We start from the raw sequence: 21875 nt of genomic DNA on the forward strand, positions 1-21875 counted from the left end.
CCTCCTTCACTCATGCTGCCAAACATGCCCTCGTAAAACTGACTATCCTACCGATCCTTGACTTCGGCGATGTCATTTACAAAATAGCCTCCAACACTCTACTCAGCAAATTGGATGTAGTCTATCACAGTGCCATCCGTTTTGTCTCCAAAGCCCCATACACTACCCACCACTGTGACCTGTACGCTCTTGTTGGCTGGTCCTCACTACATGTTCGGTCGTCAAACCCACTGGCTCCAGGCCATCTATAAATCACTGCTAGGCAAATCCCCGCCCTATCTTAGCTCATTGGTCACCATAGCAGCACCCACCCGTAGTCTGCGCTCCAGCAGGTATATCTCACTGGTCATTCCCAAAGCCAACACCTCCTTTGGCCGCCATTCCTTCCAGTTCTCTGCTGCCAATGACTGGAACGAATTGCAAAATCTCTGAAGCTGGAGACTCTTATCTCCCCCAATAACTTTAAGCATCAGTTGTCAGAGCACCTTACCGATCACTGCACCTGTACACAGCCCATCTGAAATTAGCCCACCCAACTACCTCATCCCTATATTGTTATTTAATTTGCTCTTTTGCACCCCCAGTATCTCTATTTGCACATAATCTCTTGCACATCTAGCATTCCAGTGTTAATACTATTGTAATTAGTCTGCACTATAGCCCATTTATTGCCTTACCTCCATAACTTGCTACATTTGCACACACTGTATATATATTTTCTGTTGTATTTTCTGACTTTATGTTTTTTTTCTTTACCCCATATGTAACTCTGTGTTGTTTTTATTGCACTACTTTGCTTTATCTTGGCCAGGTCGCAGTTGTAAATGAGAACCTGTTCTCAACTGGCTTACCTGGTTAAATAAAGGTGAAATAAAAAAAATAAAAATAAATATTTTTTGATTAATATTACTTTTGGAGGTACTATTAGCACTGTTTTTTGCCATCCAGCTGGTCCTATTGCAAGAGGATAGTGATGACCACAGCAGTGTTTTTTATCCGTTTCCTCGTTAAAAAGATTTGGTTCAGGTGATCACCTAATCAGTACATAATTCAGTAGAATGAGGTGTGCCTGTGTTGGAATTCAACAGACACTGGAATGAAATGGCTGTCATACATGTAGAGATGCTGATTTAAGAAAAATTTGCAGTGGTCTCTTAATTTTTTCCAAAGCTGTATATATATATATATATATATATGCGAGAGAAAAAAAACATATGGGGGACTGGAAGTGATGCAGACAATTACATTGATGGACGTTGCAATCTATCTGCAATATTAAAGCTGATCTACCCCCCAAAAAAATATATACAAATAAAAACAAAAAAGAGTGAACAAAGTAAAAAAAAAAAAAATCATTCAATGTTGTCTCATTGATAATAACCACACATGGTTTTAGAGCAACACCCTTCAACTGAAACGTTGGGAAAGCCGCTACAAACATTATAAAAACTGATCCGAAATAAAAATCACAGAATAATTATATTGGAGCAGTAGAAGTTCTAAATTTGCTACCATAAACAATGACATTCCAAGAACCAAATAGCCTAGAGGAAATGTCTGATTTTCAAGGTAGGCTATTCCATGATGACTGAATTGCGCATCGCTAATATTCAACCAACATTTTGAACGTTTTAAATACCTGGTTTGAATACCCATTCTTGCCTTAGCATTTACTGGTAGATAACTTAGAACAATCTTTCCTACTGTTTTCTTCCACGCAACAACCAGCTGTTTGAGAGCTGTACGCTCCCTCTGCCCGAGAGATTATCTATAGGCTATATATGTGCAGTGTGTGTGATTAACTAATCGACATAACAAACAAACAGCTTCGGGAATCCATATTTTTCTAAATCAATTATATAGCCTAGATTAAAAATAGCTTTAGAATATTTTTCTCAATGGCCCAACTGGGCCACTGACGGGGATGATCGACTGCCCCGGAGTGTTTCCAAAACCTCCACTGTATGTTGAGCCCTGACACACACAGGGGACATTCCCGTGCCATTTTTGCCTCTTCAGAAAGTTGGTATATTTTAGGTCAATTGCACATTACTGTTTGAATAAATCTTGATGATTAAAAAAATGCTAATTGTGAACCACAAACTAACGTGACCAGGTACTTTTTTTTCCCTCTTTCACTGGCACCCTTGCAACCAATTACAAATGTGTGTTGCACTGCCAAGTCAAACGGTCGCAAATGCGACTGTTTTGGTCGCAGTGTCGAACCCTGCAGGTCTGAATGCAACAAGAGTGGAGCACTAAGAATTAATAAACAATTAGATTGATGCAATTTGTTGGTACCTCAGAGAGCAAATTAATGAACACACCCTCAGATAAAAAACAAATCATTCTGCCAGTACTGGTATTCCAGTTGCCAAGCCATGACATAAAAACATCGATAATTCAAGAGTAAACCATTGTAACCCATTGTTCCTTCACGGATCTTTACCTTTTCAATTGTTCCCTTTCTCTCTCCAGTTAATCGACCTCTACCTCCACCTTCTCACTTCCCTCCCTAACACCAGCTGCAAGAAGCACTGCACCAATAATGCTTTCTTAATTAGTAATTTAAACAATCACGTTAGTCCATGCAGGCTTCCCTAGACACTGCCAGGTCCACGGGCAGGTCACCAGCCCTCGGGTCCCTGCCCCCGGGGGCCCACTCATTAGAGCCACTCCCCTCCTCTCCAGGTCGCTCCGCACCAGGCCTAGGTGGAGTAATGAGGCTTTTGTCGTAAAGAAGTCCGCAAGGAAATGAGATTTGGATATGAAAAGGTAGTGGGGGTGAGGGATCACTGGTAACTAAAGCTCCCCTGGCCCAAACCATGCATAGCTCAGTGACTATGCTTCTTTGAGCAATTACATAATGCTGGAGAACATCCTACTGTACCGTGGTGTGCGGGGGGAGAGGGAAAGAAGGGCAGTGGTGGGTTGGTTTATCATTCATTCAGGAGCAGGGATTTTTCAGGCTGAAACTGAAGTGATAGATCTTGTTTGAGGAAACTCATTAACACTACAATCCCCATCTGTTAATACTAAATCACAGGAACATCATTACCAGAAGGCTATCATTAGACTTCTACTTTGCTTAAAAAGACAATACCAACTTTCAAATTGGTACAAACTGTTTTACAAACGTAAAACAGTGAATGTAAATGTAACATGACAAAGAGATGGGGCATTTTCATAGTAAACGACAGTAAAACAAACAAGGGTGCTGGCAGAGATAATTTAATAGATCATTCAATACCAACAGCAGCTGCAATTCCATGCAGACTGCAATTGCATAATCGTGTATGAAGGCCTTACCAAACAAGCAAACTTAAAGGGTTACCCAATTGAAACAAGAATAAACAAACCCTGTTAAAAAAGGCTCCTCTCATGTCCTTGCGTAGCTGCAAAGTGGGTTAGCTGACAGAGACCCGCCACAATGACATACAAAGAGGGTGCACTTGGAAGAGGGATACATGGAAAGATACTTTTTTTTAAAGGAACGTAGGGAGGGATTGATAGAGAGCAGAGAGTGTGTGTGTTGTGTAAGCACCAGAAGGTTTTGCTCAACAGCAGGGCAGAGTGAAACCCAATGACCCGGCCTGAGGGTCAGGTCCTAGGGTTAGGAACCCATGGGTACTCCCTCCCAACCTTGTAAATCCCATGTGCACTTCTCACAGGGCTCCGGCTTTCTAAATCAAGGCACCCGGACTTGTTTGCCTTATCCTATAAAAAATAACTTAAATTCAATACGTAAAAAAAAAAATCAGCAGAAGGCCTTCATATAAGCTTACGGATACATAGAAAATATCTAGCCTATGGCTCTGATATGATCATACAAGTAGTAGATTGACAAAAATCAAATTAAAGGAGATTGGATTTGAACATTTTCATTCATTTATTTAAATTAGAACCATAAATCGCCTCATTTTCTAATGGAATACAAACTTATAATGGGATCACTGACCAAGCTCCTTCACTGCTCTCTTTCTAAAAGGGTTGAATTGCAAACCTACAGGAGATGCGGGGGCATAAACTTGGGACCACGGGAGAAATTGGGCGTGGGGGCAAGTGGTTTAGGGTTGTGGGGGTGCTCTCCTAACAATAGGGGAACACAGTTAATACCCCGGCCACTCGAACGGACACAATCTGGAGGAGTGAGGCTGTGCAGGCCTCTTTGTGTGGAAAGAGCTCTTGATTTAGTTACACAGCTGAAACAAGAGCCTTTCACTTGCAAACAATGGACTGCTTTTCTGAGGGCTAGCGCTGGACAAGTGAGGAGCAAATTGTGTGTGTGTCAGAGTATGTGAACCCACGTTCAACCCCGCCCCTCCTCAAATAAAAACGGTGTTAAAAGAAAAGAGAAATCATCTACTGCTGAAGTACTTTACGAGATCCTTCTTTAAAACAGAGAGACGCCTAAGAGCATAAGTCGCCATGGGAATCTTACCACGTTAGGGGGGGCCTCTCTCTCCCGGGCTCTCCCCTGCTATACTCCTGGACCAATACAATTGTTTATTTTGGCCTATTGAGGTAGCTCCATTCACTGGCTTTCACATTTAACCAGCTCAATTGGAGTGAGACAGCACATATTCGGAGGAAAGGAATGTAGCGTTCCGTTGACAGAACAGCATGGCAGCAATAATTAAAATAATAATTTAAAAGAGTTCAACTGAATGTGAGGGAACACAACATCAATCATATCAATAGGGTGATTGCATCAAAATCTATTCTGAGCAGATGAGAATGGACAAGATTCTCCACCGTGATGATGAGCGTAGCAGCACATTGCCTTGATGTTGCAGAGCAAAGCTGTTTCAATAAAGCACAGAGTCCACAGAATAGAGCACGGAGGGAGCCCTGAAGGGAAGGCAGTTCATTCTCCCTGCTCTGCTACCTACTGAACCTCAGTCCTGACAGAACAGGACCCTAGAGCCAGCTTCCATGTGCTACTGCTGTGGCCTTCTCTCCACAGCCTGGCCTTGCCACCCCGGTACAATAGCTCTGAAGTGGACGAGCAAGCTCTTCTCTCCGGGGTACATTCTCTCCTTGAAAGGGTGGCCGGTGACAGTCCCCTTCTCTGTAACAATTACCATGGCTGCCAGGGCTTTTCTCCGTCCTGTCACTAGCCATTATCCCTGACCAGAGAAAGCCTCTCAAGGACAATCCACCAGGACGGTGGGTTCGAGCGGGGGGCGAGGGGGTATTGACCAAAATCTGATGTACGCCCCTCCCCTCACAGCATAGGCTTCTTAACTGGGGGGACGACGACACAAAACCCTAAACACAAAGGGAGGATTCAAATGTGTCAGAGGGGTGAGGTAAGGTTTAAGTCAGGTTCATTGATTACCTTCCGTCAAGGTCAAAACAGATGATACACAAATTGACTGCCAAACGGTGAATGTTTCCAATATCAAGCTACACATGACTGCATACTACTAACTACAGCCATAGCTTCACTTCAACACAGTAAAAAAAAAGGTGAAGTTTAAAACCAGCCTCGTACCCGTATATGGGTTGAAAATTGCAGATTTGGGCACTAATAAGCGCTTAAATTGGAACGTAGTGGCAGTGGTGTAAAGTACTTAAGTAAAAATATTTACGTAAGTAGTTTTTTTGGGTATCTGTACTTTACTATTTATATTTTTGACAACTTTCCTTCATAACATTCCTAAAGAAAATGTGCTTTTTACTCCATACATTTTCCCTGCCACCCAAAAGTACTCATTACATTATGAATGCTCAGCAAGGCATCCCTACTGCCTCTCATCTGGCAGATTCACTAAACACACATGCTTCATTTGTAAATGATGTCTGAGTTTTGGAGTGTGCCGCTGGCTATCCGTAAATAAATAAAAAACAAGAAAATGGTGCTGTCTGGTTTGCTTAATATAAGGAATTTAAACGTTTTTGGTTTCAAATATACTTAAGTATACATAATTTCAGACTTTTACTCGAGTAGTATTTTACTGGGTGACTTTCACTTAAGTCATTTTCTATTAAGGTATCTATACTTTTACTGAAGTATAACAATTGGGTACTTTTTACACCAGTGGCTGTACAGTAACATGCTATACATGGCGTCAGAGCTCTGGCTCTGCACTTCACAGCGCTGTATGGGTTTTGACTGACAGCCGTTCTGAACTTAAGCACCGTGTGCGACAAGAAGTTGCCCCCATCCCTCGGAGTGAGGGAAATGCTGTAAATTAAGATGACTGTATTTTGAAAGATGAGACGTTGAGTTTATAATAAATACCGCTTTAATGTCATACAAGCAAGCCAAACACCCGGAGTCCAAATCATAAAACTCATGTCATATACAGTGTCAACCTTTATGATCACCACGTTTGATGTACAGTTACAAGATATGTCGTCATACCCTAGGTTGTTCTGAACAGAATGAGCCGGTTTGTTTATTGTGACAAATATTTGCCATGGCAGATGCACCTGAATGCACTCATGACTCCATTCTATGCGCACCAAAATTCCGATCTGTTTCTCTGAATTGCCTTGTGAAGGCGTAACACTGTAAGATCGTATTTTATAACTTAGCTAGTCATCTTGGCAATAGAACAAGCTTTCAAACCATGCCCACCTGACCAAGACCATGATTTATAATGGACCGATTTTGGATTGCTTAAACAGTAACTGTGATGGCTGGGATGCAGGGTTGTGTTCCAAACAATACAAGTGTGCTTGCTCTAGTTCCTCAACGGCACAGCTAGGAGAGCTCAAAACAGTAGCCTATAGTTGAAGACTCTTCCTTGAGTCATAAAAGAACATTGAAATTGCTTAGGAACTCTCCACACTTTGGAGAGGTGTGCCCACTTGGAAACACCAGTTAGTCCTCTCACTCAAACCCTTGTCATTTTTCTGTCTTATGTTGCACCTACCCTACATTTTCCAGGAATAGTCTTATCATGCTACTGAATGTATCCAGAGTGTTTTCAGATTTTGTTATCAACAAATGCGGCGAAACATACAGTAAATTGTTGTATTTTTTTGGGACTTTGTTTTGTTTTACCCCATATGTAACTCTGTGTTGTTGTTTTTATCGCACTGCTTTGCTTTATCTTGGCCAGGTCGCAGTTGTAAATGAGAACTTGTTCTCAACTGGTTTACCTGGTTAAATAAAGGTGAAATAAAATAAATAAATAAAAATGTAAAATGCACATAAAACCAACAGCGTAATGTTTGGATTCAGTCTTGTCAGGTGAACTGTTGTGTACTCACCTTTGGTCTAATCATTTTCCCATCATCTCCAAACTGTTCCCTTTTAAATTGCTACCATGGTTATGCACATGGTTTTCATATTTCTTCTAGCCCTATCCATTGAAGCCAATTCCCACGAGTGTAAAGGGTTAACAGATCAATTGACAGATGCCACTATCTTCCATGAGGGGATAAACACCCCACTACATAAGATCACACTATTAAAGCTATCAGAATACCGTGTGTCGCTTAAAAATAAACTTCAATAATATAGCAGGTGTGTATCAAAAAAAGAAAACACCTCAACTGAGATTGGACATTTTCTACTTTTAACTACTTAGGGAAATATTTAACCTTCAACTAGTAAACCTGTTATAACCTTTCTGTGGAAATAAATAATCCCAAAACAGAGCCAAAACTAGGTCATAGATAATGTAATAGAGAAGGGACCATACATGCTAGGAACACAGACTTGACAGGCCGTAAATCCAAAGCTACCCGGAACCCAATCCCAGAAGATTTTGGTACAGTAGTTTGAAAAGTAGAGGCAGCACATTTCCTCCTTCTCCTTTAGAGAAAGAGAACACATGCCAATGATGGAGTAAAAGGAGAGAGACACACACACACACACAGAGAGACACTTCTGCTGACATTACACAACAGGCATTGTTGCCCATCTCCCCAGGAGCTTGGTGCCGGGCACTTCCGCCTGCACACAAAGGCCTCCAGTGAAAAAGCCCTGCCGCAATAATTGAATCTGCTCCTCACTCACTGCACACTCGTAACGCCATTTACCCCCCAAACAGGGGCTATTATATCGGCCCCCTGTGGACCGCCATTTCCGTTGTGCAAAAAAAAGTCTAAAAGAGAGCAGGAGGGGAGAGGGAAAGGTGAGGGGTGCAGTAGAGGGTTGAGCAGCACTAAACTCAATATACACACTCTCCTAGTAATACTGGGCGAGAGAGTGTGTGTGTGAACTACTACACTCGATGAGCAGCTGATTAAACTATGTACAAATAAGAGGAACAATGAATACATTAAAAACTGCTTGCAGGTCTAAACCCCAAAAATGTATGGAGATACAGTTTGGGTTTAATCATATTCTCAAACACCAAGGTATGAATAGATAGAGTTCTCATAAATAACAGCAGTGTAGGACAAGTGGGGAAAACTACTGACTGGATTAACTGTAATAGAAGACTTGTGGAAAAGTTCAGACTTGTTATAAATTAGGTTCAGACACCCACAGGTTTCTGGGGTTTTCCTAGAATAGGAAAGCTATACAGCTTTATTGTTTGATTCAGTGCTTGTTTATAGGGTGACCTATTTCTAAATACCCAAATGCGGGAAAACAGAATGATTTTCCAGGACATTCGCAGGACATTATGAGCACCTAAAATGAGAAATGGAGAACCTCACAAGTTTTAATTACCTTGTATCTTTCAATCTAATATGGCTATTTAGTTACTTTTGTAGCTCTTGGTTAGATGCATGCTTTCTGTAAATTGTTAACTGTCTTCTCTCCCAAGTTTAGCTGAAACTGAGCCCGACAGGTTTTGACTAAATGTGATTGGTAGACATGACATTGGCCTACGTCTCATCTTTTTTAAAGTTGCGTTGCACAGAATATCAGATCTCACAACGATTGGAGAAGTGTTTAACATCACCAGTAACTCATCCATATGATGTACAGTACCAGTCAAAAGTTTGGACACACCTACTCATTCCAGGGTTTTTCTTTATTCTTACTATTTTCTACAAATCAAAATATATTTTATATTTGAGATTCTTCAAAGTAGCCACCCTGTGCCTTGATGACAGCTTTGCACAGTCTTGGCATTCTCTCAACCAACTTCATGAGGTAGTCACCTGGAATGTATTTAAATTAACAAGTGTGCCTTCTTAAAAAGTTAATTTGTGGAATTTCTTTCCTTCTTGACGCATTTTAGCCAAATCAGTTGTGTTGTGACAAGATAGCCCTATCTTCTGTATATCCCCCCATTTGGTAAAAGACCAAGTCCATATTATGGCAAAAACATCTAAAATAAGCGAAGAGAAATGACAGTCCATCATTACTTTACGTCATGAAGGTCAGTCAATTCTGAAAATGTCAAGAACTTTGAAAGTTTCTTCAAGTGCAGTCGCAAAAATCATCAAGCGCTATGATGAAACTGGCTCTCATGAGGACCGCCACAGGAAAGGAAGACCCAGAGTTACCTCTGCTGCAGAGGATAAGTTCATTAGTTACCAGCCTCAGAAATTGCAGCCCAAATAAATGCTTTGCAGAGTTCAAGTAACAGACACATCAACACATCAACTATTCAGAAGAGACTGTGTGAATCAGGCCTTCGTGGTCGAATTGCTGCAATGAAACCACTACTAAAAGGACACCAATAAGAAGAAGAGACTTTCTTGGGCCAAGAAACACAAGCAATGGACATTAAACTGGTGGAAATCTGTCCTTTGGTCTGATGAGTCCAAATTTGAGATTTTTAGTTCCATCCGCTGTGTGTTTGTGAGACGCAGAGTAGGTGAACGGATGATTGCCGCATGTGTGGTTCCCACCATGAAGCATGGAGGAGGTGGTGTGATGGTGCTTTGCTGGTGACACCGTCTGTGATTTATTTAGAATTCAAGGCACACTTAACCAGCATGGCTACCACAGCATTCTGCAGCGATACGCCATCCCATCTGGTTTGGGCTTGGTCAGGTTATCATTTGTTTTTCAACAGGAAAATGACCCAACACACCTCCAGGCTGTGTAAGGGCTATTTGACCAAGAAGGAGAGTGATGGCGTGCTGCATCAGATGACCTGGCCTACACAATCCCCCGACCTCAACCCAATTGAGATGGTTTGGGATGAGTTGGACCGCAGAGCGAAGGAAAAGCAGCCAACAAATGCTCAGCATATGTGTGAACTCCTTCAAGACTGTTGGAAAAGCATTCCTCATGAAGCTGGTTGAGAGAATGCCAAGTGTGTGCAAAGCTGTCATCAAGGCAAAGGGTGGCTACTTTGAAGAATCTCAAATATAAAATATATTTTGATTTGTTTAACACTTTTTTGGTTACTACATAATTCGATGTGTTATTTCATAGTTTTGATGTCTTCACTATTATTCTACAATGTAGAAAATAGTAAAAATAAAGAAAAACCCTGGAATGAGTAGGTGTCCAAACTTTTGACTGGTAGTGTATCTTGTCAAAAGCGCAACCTGCCTTCATGACTGCAAAAGAGACCGGTTGGAGTGACTCAATGTCAATTATCATTAAATGAATGGAAAGTCTGAAATAGGGGACAAATCTAATTTTTGAAAATGAATTACATTAAAGAAAAAAATGACTAAATACGGGACATGTATGTGTGGTTGCTGGATGTGGGACAAAGGGCCAAAATGTGCGACTGTCCCGCACAATTCATGACAGTTGCCCCCCTACTTCTTTGACATACATGTGTAGTTAGGTTTACTATGCAAGTTCCATGTATTCATGAGTCAGCTCACCGTTTTGGCAACAGAGGAGACATTCATGCCAAAGCGCTCTGCCCGCTTCTTTAGGACCTCAACGCTGACCTAACGACACAGAGGGAGGAGAGGGGTTAGTCATAAGCTCCACCAAGACTAAACAGGTGTGCATACAGTGCATTCGGAAAGTATTCAGACCCCTTTACTTTCTCCACATTTTGTTACGTTACAGCCTTATTCTAAAATGCATTAAAAATATATATATCCTCATCAATCTACATACAAACACCCCATAATGACAAAGCAAAAACAGGTTTTTGGAAATTTTTGCAAATGTATATAAACCAATTACTGAAATATCACCTTTACATAAGTATTCAGACCCTTTACTCAGTACTTTGTTGAAGCACCTTTGGCAGCGATTACAGCCTTGAGTATTCTTGGGTATGACGCTACAAGCTTGGCACACCTGTATTTGGGGAGTTTCTCATATTATTCTCTGCAGATCCTCTCAAGCTCTGTCAGGTTGGATGGAGAGCGTCGCTGCACAGCTAGTTTCAGGTCTCTCCAGAGATGTTCGATCGGGTTCAAGTCCAGGCTCTGGGTGGGCCACTCAAGGACATTCAGAGACTTGTCCCGAAGCCACTCCTGCGTCGTCTTGACTGGTTGTGGGTTTGTTTCCCACGGGGGGCCAGTATGAAAATGTATGCACTCACTAACTGTGAGTCGCTCTGGATAAGCGTGTCTGCTAAATGACTAAAATGTAAATGTATGTGTGCTTAGGGTCATTGTCCTGTTGGAAGGTGAACCTTTGCCCCAGTCTGAGGTCCTGAGCCCTCTGGAGCAGGATTTCATCAAGGATCTCTGTACTTTGCGCCGTTCATCTTTCCCTCGATCCTGACTAGTCTCCCAGTCCCTGCCACTGAAAAACATCCCCACAGCATGATGCTGCCACCAGCATGCTTCACCGTAGGGATGGTGCCAGGTTTCCTTCAGACGTGAGGAATTTTTTTGTATCCTTCCCCAGATCTGTGCCTCGACACAATCCTGTATCGGGGCTCTACGGACAATTCCTTCCACCTCATGGCTTGGTTTTTGCTCTGACATGCACTGTCAACTGTGGGACCTTATATAGACAGGTGTGTGCCTTTCCAAATAATGTAAATCAATTGAATTCACCACAGGTGGACTCCAAGTTATAGAAACATCAAGGATGATCAATGGAAACAAGATGCACCTGAGCTCAATTTCGAGTCTCATAGCAAAGGGTCTGAATACTTATGTAAATAAGGTATATATTTTTATTTGTAATACATTTGCATACATTTCTAAAAAACAGTTTTCGCTATGTCATTATGGGGAATTGTGTGTAGACTGAGGAAAACATTCAATTTAATCAATTTTTGAATAAGGCTGTAATGTAACAAAATGTGGAAAAAGTCAAGGGGTCTGAATACATTCTGAATGCACTGTATACACATTTCTATTCAGAAACCAGTTCTGATCATTTTCATACAAACAGTCTTGTTCTCCTCTAATAAAGACATTTTAAAAAACAAAACAAAGAGCTGATGAACTCCTGTTCATAGAGATCTTATTAAATTACTAGAGGCGCTGTGTCATAAACCCTAAAAGTTCCAGAATGGGGTGAAAATGGCAGACACATTGGTTAGGGAGAAATCCAAACCAGTCTAATTAGAATCAATTTTCTTACGTAGGAAAATAAAAGGCCTGTGATATATCAGAAATTCTGTAATATAATTGTCAACATAAAATAGTCATATACTGTAATAAATACAGTTTATACAGGTTTTATGCCTTGCATGTGCAAGTCAAGCGCCACCACTGTCAGTAGCGCTGTAAAAAAAACTAAACTAAACAAAAAATGGTCTGCAAACAAGCGCACACACACACAGGCCATGATGTGTTTACAATACTGTGTTGGTTATAATCCATTATTTGTTTGACAGAATAGGAAATGTCTGAGCATTTGAAATCAAATAATTGTATTTGTCAAATGCGCGGAATACAACAGGTGTAGACCTTACCGTGAAATGCTTACTTACAAGCCCTTAACCAACAATGCAGATTAAGAAATAGAGTTCCGAAAATATTTAGTAAATAAAGTAAAGCAAATATATATATATATATAACAATAACGAGGCTATATACAGGGGGTACCGGTACTGAGTCAATGTGCGGGGCTACAGGTTAGTCGAGGTAATTTGTACATGTAGGTAGGGGTAAAGTGACTATGCATAGATAATAAACAGCGAGTAGCAGCAGTGTAAAAACAAAGGGGGGGGGGGGGTTCAATGTAAATAGTACGGGTGGCCATTTGACTAATTGTTCAGCAGTCTTTTGGCTTGGGGGTAGAAGCTGTTAAGGAGCCTTTTGGACCTAGACTAGGCGCTCCGGTACCGGCATGCGGTAGCAGAGAGAACAGTCTATGACTTGGGGGACTGGAGTCTGACAATTATTTGGGCCTTCCTCTGACATCGCCTAGTATATACAGGTAAAAGTCAGTAAATTAGAATATTTTGAAAAACTTGATTTATTTCAGTAATTGCATTCAAAAGGTGTAACTTGTACATTATATTTATTCATTGCACACAGACTGATGCATTCAAATGTTTATTTCATTTAATTTTGATGATTTGAAGTGGCAACAAATGAAAATCCAAAATTCCGTGTGTCACAAAATTAGAATATTGTGTAAGGGTTACATTTTGAAGACACCTGGTGCCACAAACTAATCAGCTGATTAACTCAAAACACCTGCAAAGGGCTTTAAATGGTCTCTCAGTCCAGTTCTGAAGCCTACACAAACATGGGGAAGACTTCAGATTTGACAGCTGTCCAAAAGGCGACCATCGACACATTGCACAAGGAGGGAAAGACACAAAAGGTTATTGCAGAAGAGGCTGGCTGTTCTCAGAGCTCTGTGTCCAAACACATTAATAGAGAGGCAAAGGGAAGGAAAAACTGTGGTCAGAAAAAGTGTACAAGCGATAGGGATCACCGCGCCCTAGTCAAGATTGTGAAAAAAAACCCATTCAAAAATGTGGTGGAGATTCACAAGGAGTGGACAGCTGCTGGAGTCAGGGCTTCAAGATCCACCACCAAGAGACGCTTGAAAGACATGGTGTCACACTCTGGCTCCAGGACTTGTGTATTTGAGCCAGGGTGTATGTTGTTTTGTTGGGTTTTGGGTGATTGTTTATGTTTGCATGTCTGTCACGTTTATTTCTAGGTTGGGAGTTCTGTGTGTCTATTTCTAGGTTGTTGATTGGTGTCGTGTGACTCCCAATCAGAGGTAACGAGTGTCAGCTGTCGGCTCGTTATCTCTGATTGGGAGCCATATTTATTTCTGTCTGTGTTCGCATGTGGGTTGTGGGTTTTTGTTCCTAGTTCAGTCGTTGTTACTGTTGGACTTCACTTTCGTCTTTTTGTTTTGTATTTACGTGCTTTAATCATTAAAGTCATTATGTTCACTCGCAACGCTGCGTATTGGTCCGCTTCCTCAGACGATCGTGACAGAAAAACCCACCATCAAAGGACCAAGCAGCGCGTCCAGGAGCAAAGGGTCTGGACATGGGAGGAACTGGTGGACGGTAAAGGGTCCTGGACTTGGGAGGAGATCCTAGATGGTATGGATCGCCGACCATGGAACGAGACGGTGGAGAGGCGACGGCGAGAGGAGCAACGGCATCAGCAGGGCCATCATCGTCGGAAGGACGAGAGGCAACCCCAAGAAATTTTTGGGGGGGGGCACATGGCTTGGGCGACGGAGCAGCAGGAGGCTGCCACAAGGCAGAGTCAGAGGGCTGCCAGGTTAAGGGGGCTGACGGAGGCAGAGAAGGGACGGATTCAGTGGGCTACCAGGTCAAGGGGGCTACTGGGTAAAGCAGGGAAGGAAAGTGTTGAGGCACGGCGTGAGGTACTGGGGTGTGTAACCAGTTCGGTCCGGCCCGTTCCTAGTCCCGAGGTGCAGCCAGTAGTGTGTGTTCCCGCACGGTACGGCCTGTTCCGGTCCCTCGCACTAAGTGTACGGTGCGCGTCGCCAGCCCGGTTCGACCTGATCCTGCCACCCGCACCAAGTGTACGGTGCGCGTCGCCAGCCCAGCCCGGCCTGTTCCGGCCCTCGCACTAAGTGTACGGTGCGCGTCGCCAGCCCGGTTCGGCCTGTCCCTGCCATACGCACCAAGTGTACGGTGCGCGTCGCCAGCCCAGCCCGGCCTGTCCCTGCGCCACGTAGGATGCCTACGGTGTGCGTCGTCAGCCCAGCCCGGCCTGTCCCTGCGCCACGTAGGATGCCTACGGTGTGCGTCGCCAGCCCAGCCCGGCCTGTTCCTGTGCCACGTAGGAAGCCTACGGTGTGCGTCGTCAGCCCAGCCCGGCCTGTCCCTGCGCCACGTACTAAGCCTCCTGTGTGTCCTCAGAGTCCTGCATGCCCTGTTCCTTCTCCCCGCACTAGCCCTGAGATGCGTGTCCTCAGCCCGGGACCACCAGTTCCGGCACCACGCACCAGGCCTATAGTGCGTCTCGGCCGGCCAGAGTCTGCCGTCTGCCCTACGGCGCCTGAACTGCCCGTCTGCCCAACGGCGCCTGAACTGCCCGTCTGCCCAACGGCGCCTGAACTGCCCGTCGGCCCAACGGCGCTTGAACTGCCTGTCTGCCCAACGGCGCCTGAACTGCCTGTCTGCCCTACGCCGTCTGAACTGTCCGTCTGCCAAGCGCTGCATAAGCCGCCCGTCTGCCATGAGCCTTCAGAGCCGTCCGCCAGACCGGAGCCGCTAAAGCCTTCCGCCAGACAGGATCAGCCAGAGCCTTCCGCCAGACAGGATCAGCCAGAGCCTTCCGCTAGACAGGATCAGCCAGAGCCTTCCGCCAGACAGGATCAGCCAGAGCCTTCCGCCAGACAGGATCAGCCAGAGCCTTCCGCCAGACAGGATCAGCCAGAGCCTTCTGCCAGACAGGAGCAGCCAGATCCGTCAGCCAGCCATGAGCAGCCAGATCCGTCAGCTAGCCATGAGCAGCCAGATCCGTCAGCCAGCCATGAGCAGCCAGATCCGTCAGCCAGCCATGAGCAGCCAGATCCGTCAGCTAGCCATGAGCAGCCAGATCCGTCAGCTAGCCATGAGCAGCCAGATCCGTCAGCCAGCCATGAGCAGCCAGATCCGTCAGCCAGCCATGAGCAGCCAGATCCGCCAGCTAGCCAGGAGCAGCCAGATCCGTCAGCTAGCCATGAGCAGCCAGATCAGTCAGCCAGCCATGAGCAGCCAGATCCGTCAGCCAGCCATGAGCCGTCCAGCCGGGATCCGCCAGAGCCGTCCAGCCGGGATCCGCCAGAGCCGTCCAGCCGGGATCCGCCAGAGCCGTACCAGCCGGGATCCGCCAGAGCCGTCCAGCCGGGATCCGCCAGAGCCGTCCAGCCGGGATCCGCCAGAGCCGTCCAGCCGGGATCCGCCAGAGCCGTCCAGCCGGGATCCGCCAGAGCCGTCCAGCCGGGATCCGCCAGAGCCGACCAGCCGGGATCCGCCAGAGCCGACCAGCCAGGAGCCACCAGAGCCGTCCAGCCAGTATCCGCCATTCAGCCTGGTACTGCCCCTTAGTCCGGTACTGCCCCTTAGTCCGGTACTGCCCCGTAGTCCGGTACTGCCCCGTAGTCCGGTGCTGCCCCGTAGTCCGGTGCTGCCCCTTAGTCCGGTGCCGCCCATTAACCCAGTGGGGTGTAGTTGGGGGGTGGTAATGTGGAGGAGGCTAGGGAAGCGGGTGGTGACTAAGGTGGGATGGGGACCACGACCAGGGGCAGAACCGCCACCGTGGACAGACGCCCACCCAGACCCTCCCCTAGACTGTATGCTGGTGCGCCCGGAGTTCGCACCTTTAGGGGGGGGTACTGTCACACTCTGGCTCCAGGACTTGTGTATTTGAGCCAGGGTGTATGTTGTTTTGTTGGGTTTTGGGTGATTGTTTATGTTTGCATGTCTGTCACGTTTATTTCTAGGTTGGGAGTTCTGTGTGTCTATTTCTAGGTTGTTGATTGGTGTCGTGTGACTCCCAATCAGAGGTAACGAGTGTCAGCTGTCGGCTCGTTATCTCTGATTGGGAGCCATATTTATTTCTGTCTGTGTTCGCATGTGGGTTGTGGGTTTTTGTTCCTAGTTCAGTCGTTGTTACTGTTGGACTTCACTTTCGTCTTTTTGTTTTGTATTTACGTGCTTTAATCATTAAAGTCATTATGTTCACTCGCAACGCTGCGTATTGGTCCGCTTCCTCAGACGATCGTGACACATGGGTTTCAACTGCCGCATACCTCGTGTCAAGCCACTGTTGACCAAGAAACAGCGCGAAAAGCGTCTCACCTGGGCTAAGGAAAAAAAGAGCTGGACTGCTGCTGAGTGGTCTAAAGTCATGTTTTCTGACGAAAGCAAATTTTGCATTTCCTTTGGAAATCGAGGTCCCAGAGTCTGGAGGAAGACAGGAGAGGCACAGGATCCACGTTGCCTGAAGTCTAGTGTAAAGTTTCCACCATCAGTGATGGTTTGGGGTGCCATGTCATCTGCTGGTGTCGGTCCACTCTGTTTCCTGAGATCCAGGGTCAACGCAGCCGTCTACCAGCAAGTTTTAGAGCACTTCATGCTTCCTGCTGCTGACCTGCTCTATGGAGATGGAGATTTCAGGTTCCAACAGGACTTGGCGCCTGCACACAGCGCAAAATCTACCCGTGCCTGGTTTACGGACCATGGTATTTCTGTTCTAAATTGGCCAGCCAACTCCCTGACCTTAGCCCCATAGAAAATCTGTGGGGTATTGTGAAAAAGGAAGATGCAGAATGCCAGACCCAACAACGCAGAAGAGTTGAAGGCCACTATCAGAGCAACCTGGGCTCTCATAACACCTGAGCAGTGCCAGAAACTCATCGACTCCATGCCACGCCGCATTAATGCAGTAATTGAGGCAAAAGGAGCTCCAACCAAGTATTGAGTATTGTACATGCTCATATTTTTCATTTTCATACTTTTCAGTTGGCCAACATTTCTAAAAAATCCCTTTTTTGTATTAGCCTTAAGTAATATTCTAATTTTGTGACACACGGAATTTTGGATTTTCATTTGTTGCCACTTCAAATCATCAAAATTAAATGAAATAAACATTTGAATGCATCAGTCTGTGTGCAATGAATAAATATAATGTACAAGTTACACCTTTTGAATGCAATTACTGAAATAAATCAAGTTTTTCAAAATATTCTAATTTACTGACTTTTACCTGTAGGTCCTGGATGGCAGGAATCTTTGCCCCAGTGATGTACTGGGCCGTACGCACTACCCTCTGTATTGCCTTACGATCGGATCCCGAGCAGTTGCCATACCAGGCGGTGATACAACCGGTCAGGATGCTCTCGATGGTGCAGCTGCATAACTTTGAGGATCTGGGGACCCATGCCAAATCTTTTCAGTCTGATATACAGTGGGGAGAACAAGTATTTGATACACTGCCGATTTTGCAGGTTTTCCTACTTACAAAGCATGTAGAGGTCATACATTTGTATAATGGGTAGACTTCAACTGTGAGAGACGGAATCTAAAACAAGAATCCAGAAAATCACATTGTATGATTTTTAAGTAATTAATTTGCATTTTATTGCATGACATAAGTATTTGATCACCTACCAACCAGAAAGAATTCCGGCTCTCAAAGACCTGTTAGTTTTTCTTTAAGAAGCCCTCCTGTTCTCCACTCATTACCTGTATTAACTGCACCTGTTTGAACTCGTTACCTGTATAAAAGACACCTGTCCACACACTCAATCAAACAGACTCCAACCTCTCCACAATGGCCAAGACCAGAGAGCTGTGTAAGGACATCAGGGATAAAATTGTAGACCTGCACAAGGCTGGGATGGGCTACAGGACAATAGGCAAGCAGCTTGGTGAGAAGGCAACAACTGTTGGCGCAATTATTAGAAAATGGAAGATGTTCAAGTTGACGGTCAATCACCCTCGGTCTGGGGCTCCATGCAAGATCTCACCTCGTGGGGCATCAATGATCATGAGGAAGGTGAGGGATCAGCCCAGAACTACACGGCAGGACCTGGTCAATGACCTGAAGAGAGCTGGGACCACAGTCTCAAAGAAAACCATTAGTAACACACTACGCAGTCATGGATTAAAATCCTGCAGCGCACGCAAGGTCCCCCTGCTCAAGCCAGCACATGTCCAGGCCCATCTGAAGTTTGCCAATGACCATCTGGATGATCCAGAGGAGGAATGGGAGAAGGTCATGTGGTCTGATGAGACAAAAATAGAGCTTTTTGGTCTAAACTCCACTCGCCGTGTTTGGAGGAAGAAGAAGGATGAGTACAACCCCAAGAACACCATCCCAACCGTGAAGCATGGAGGTGGAAACATCATTCTTTGGGGATGCTTTTCTGCAAAGGGGACAGGACGACTGCACCGTATTGAGGGGGAGGATGGATGGGGCCATGTATCGTGAGATCTTGGCCAACAACCTCCTTCCCTCAGTAAGAGCATTGAAGATGGGTCGTGGCTGGGTCTTCCAGCATGACAACGACCCGAAACACACAGCCAGGGCAACTAAGGAGTGGCTCCGTAAGAAGCATCTCAAGGTCCTGGAGTGGCCTAGCCAGTCTCCAGACCTGAACCCAATAGAAAATCTTTGGAAGGAGCTGAAAGTCCGTATTGCCCAGCGACAGCCACGAAACCTGAAGGATCTGGAGAAGGTCTGTATGGAGGAGTGTGCCAAAATCCCTGCTGCAATGTGTGCAAACCTGGTCAAGACCTACAGGAAACGTATGATCTCTGTAATTGCAAACAAAGGTTTCTGTACCAAATATTAAGTTCTGCTTTTCTGATGTATCAAATACTTATGTCATGCAATAAAATGCAAATTAATTATTTAAAAATCATACAATGTGATTTTCTGGATTTGACTAGGATTTCTACATGCTTTGTAAGTAGGAAAACCTGCAAAATCGGCAGTGTATCAAATACTTGTTCTCCCCACTGTAGATGTATTCAGCAACTTTTGGGGTAGCTAGCTGGCTTTAACTTGGTACCTAGCACCAATGCAACCAGACTGAAAACAAGGACCAGAAACTACAATCATTTTCAATATTCTAAGCATTGATTTAGGAATCCATGTGACTAAGTATTAGCTAGACAGCCACTTGTTTTCCTATTGAAATCGAACTTTAGTTCATGAAAACAACTAGTTAGCTAGCTAGATAACGAACTAAACAAGCGAGCCAGCTCCCTAGCCCTGTTGCCCCAAGCTAACGTTATAAGTAAGCATGGCTAGTGGGTCCGACCATCAACCAATACGAAAACGTGCTTATAAATTAGGGATATTTTAGATGACTGCTAGATAGTTACCTAGCTAACTATAGCTACTGAAACAGATGATATAGTTTTGCTATGTTTTTGGGGGAGAACATTGTTTGCATCCAACAGCTAGCTAGCTTTTTTCTAACCAGCACTGTCCCAGAGCTTGGAGAAGTGTGTCTGCCTCGTGTGGCAGGTGCGCGACACAACTTTACCAGCATCATCGCATCCGTATCGGTGAATCACTGTGATGTATGAAAAACGAGTGAGTGTAATCAATGTATGCACGTTAAATTATTATGGGACGTGCAGTCATATTCAGGTCCTGATTGGTCAACAAGCTTATTTGACACACGTCAAATAACACTATTTGATGCATCTTTTTTGACACGAAAATACCCAAACGCTGTTCCATAGCTAACAAACATACAGAGCAGATAAATTGTTAAGTCATTATTTACACTATCTTATCAAAGCACTGGCAAACCATAGTTTACCAACTCCCTGACCAGAATGGCTGACCTTCAGACAATCAGAAGGTTCATGTCCATTCTAGTATTCTAATTCTATGCTCCTGTTATTCCATGACAATGTTGTTATAGCAACCATCTGTAAATGTGCGGATTATGTGAGGTGCCATTTTATGTGCCGTCACTGTCGCAATAGGAAAATAAAAAATTAATATAACACCCCTTGATACTCACAGTTGGTTTGCTATTCGCAACTGGTGCACCTAATAGACAAATAAATAAAATACAAATGAATGACAACACACTTTGGACTGGTCATGCTGAAGGACCTATGAAAGGCTACAAATCCAACTCACTTGGTGTGGAAGCCGGCGTTGGAGCTGGTAAACCGAACCTGACAAACATCAGATTTCAGTTAATATTCACTCACACAACCTACATCTTTTCAACATCCATTTTACTATGCTTTTAACAGTCAGACCAATATGACTTGCCCATGGGACAGATTATTGCCACATTTGTCTTCAACATTCTTTTAACGTAACTACCTGACATTGTTAACTGAGTAATGACCAAAAATTGATTGTCAACTACTATATTTCATACATTTGACGAGGTCAAAAGTGTGAAATATTTCTGATGCCTACATGTAAGATGTACAAGACAGATTTTATCCAACATGTACATTTACATTTAAGTCATTTAGCAGACACTCTTATCCAGAGCGACTTACAGGAGCAATTAGGGTTAAGTGCCTTGCTCAAGGGCACAGACAGATTTTTCACCTAGTTGGCTCGGGGATTAGAACCAGTGACCTTTCGGTTACTGGCACAACGCTCTTAACCATTAAGCTACCTGCCGCCCCATATAAGACTAGTTTTATCCAAAATCAACAGATGATCCATTATGTGTAATTCAATCCAGGGGCTCACCTGGCAGCGCGGGCCTCTTTCTTACTATTAGCAGTGGCAGGCAGGTTGAAACGCTCTGCCCTTTTCTGCAGCCTCTGATGGACACAAATACAAGTTGAAGATTCATACAAGTACACTTCATCAATGTAGTGCCAATAGGGCAGTTACACATTCATCCTGTCAAGGTTTCCAACACAGTGTAGATTACTAGAGCTGATGAGAATAACATTGTGGGAAACAATGATTTTAAATCTATTGATACGCAGTTATTCTGTGCATCATGCTACTACATACCTCATCCGCAGCCGCTGGGGCAGTGATTTTCACAACTTTCTTCTCAGCATCCCTAAAGCAAGAAAACATTTGAATTTAATTAAACCATTAGGGCAGTGAATACAGTATCCAGTGGAAAACTTCGTAAACCTAGCCTGCCCTCTACTGCTCAAAAATAAACCACTGGACAGCCAGTAGCTACAGTA

At 44.3% G+C, this 21875-nt stretch overlaps 1 protein-coding gene across 6 annotated transcripts in view; it reads right to left on the bottom strand.

Moving 5' to 3' along the window:
- LOC121577828 (SAP domain-containing ribonucleoprotein) overlaps positions 1–21875 on the bottom strand; it is a 56699-nt gene that overhangs the window by 27617 nt on the left and 7207 nt on the right. For all 6 annotated transcript variants that reach the window (XM_041891750.2, XM_041891752.2, XM_041891751.2 and 3 more), the window contains exons 5-9: positions 21691–21742; positions 21418–21491; positions 20842–20879; positions 20720–20748; positions 10705–10773 (exon numbers count right to left, since the gene is read on the bottom strand). In XM_041891750.2, coding sequence (XP_041747684.1) covers positions 10705–10773; positions 20720–20748; positions 20842–20879; positions 21418–21491; positions 21691–21742 — 262 coding nt within the window. The remainder of the gene's footprint in view (positions 1–10704; positions 10774–20719; positions 20749–20841; positions 20880–21417; positions 21492–21690; positions 21743–21875) is intronic.

The sequence above is a fragment of the Coregonus clupeaformis genome, unplaced genomic scaffold (assembly GCF_020615455.1).
Source record: "Coregonus clupeaformis isolate EN_2021a unplaced genomic scaffold, ASM2061545v1 scaf0005, whole genome shotgun sequence".
Taxonomy (NCBI): domain Eukaryota; kingdom Metazoa; phylum Chordata; class Actinopteri; order Salmoniformes; family Salmonidae; genus Coregonus; species Coregonus clupeaformis.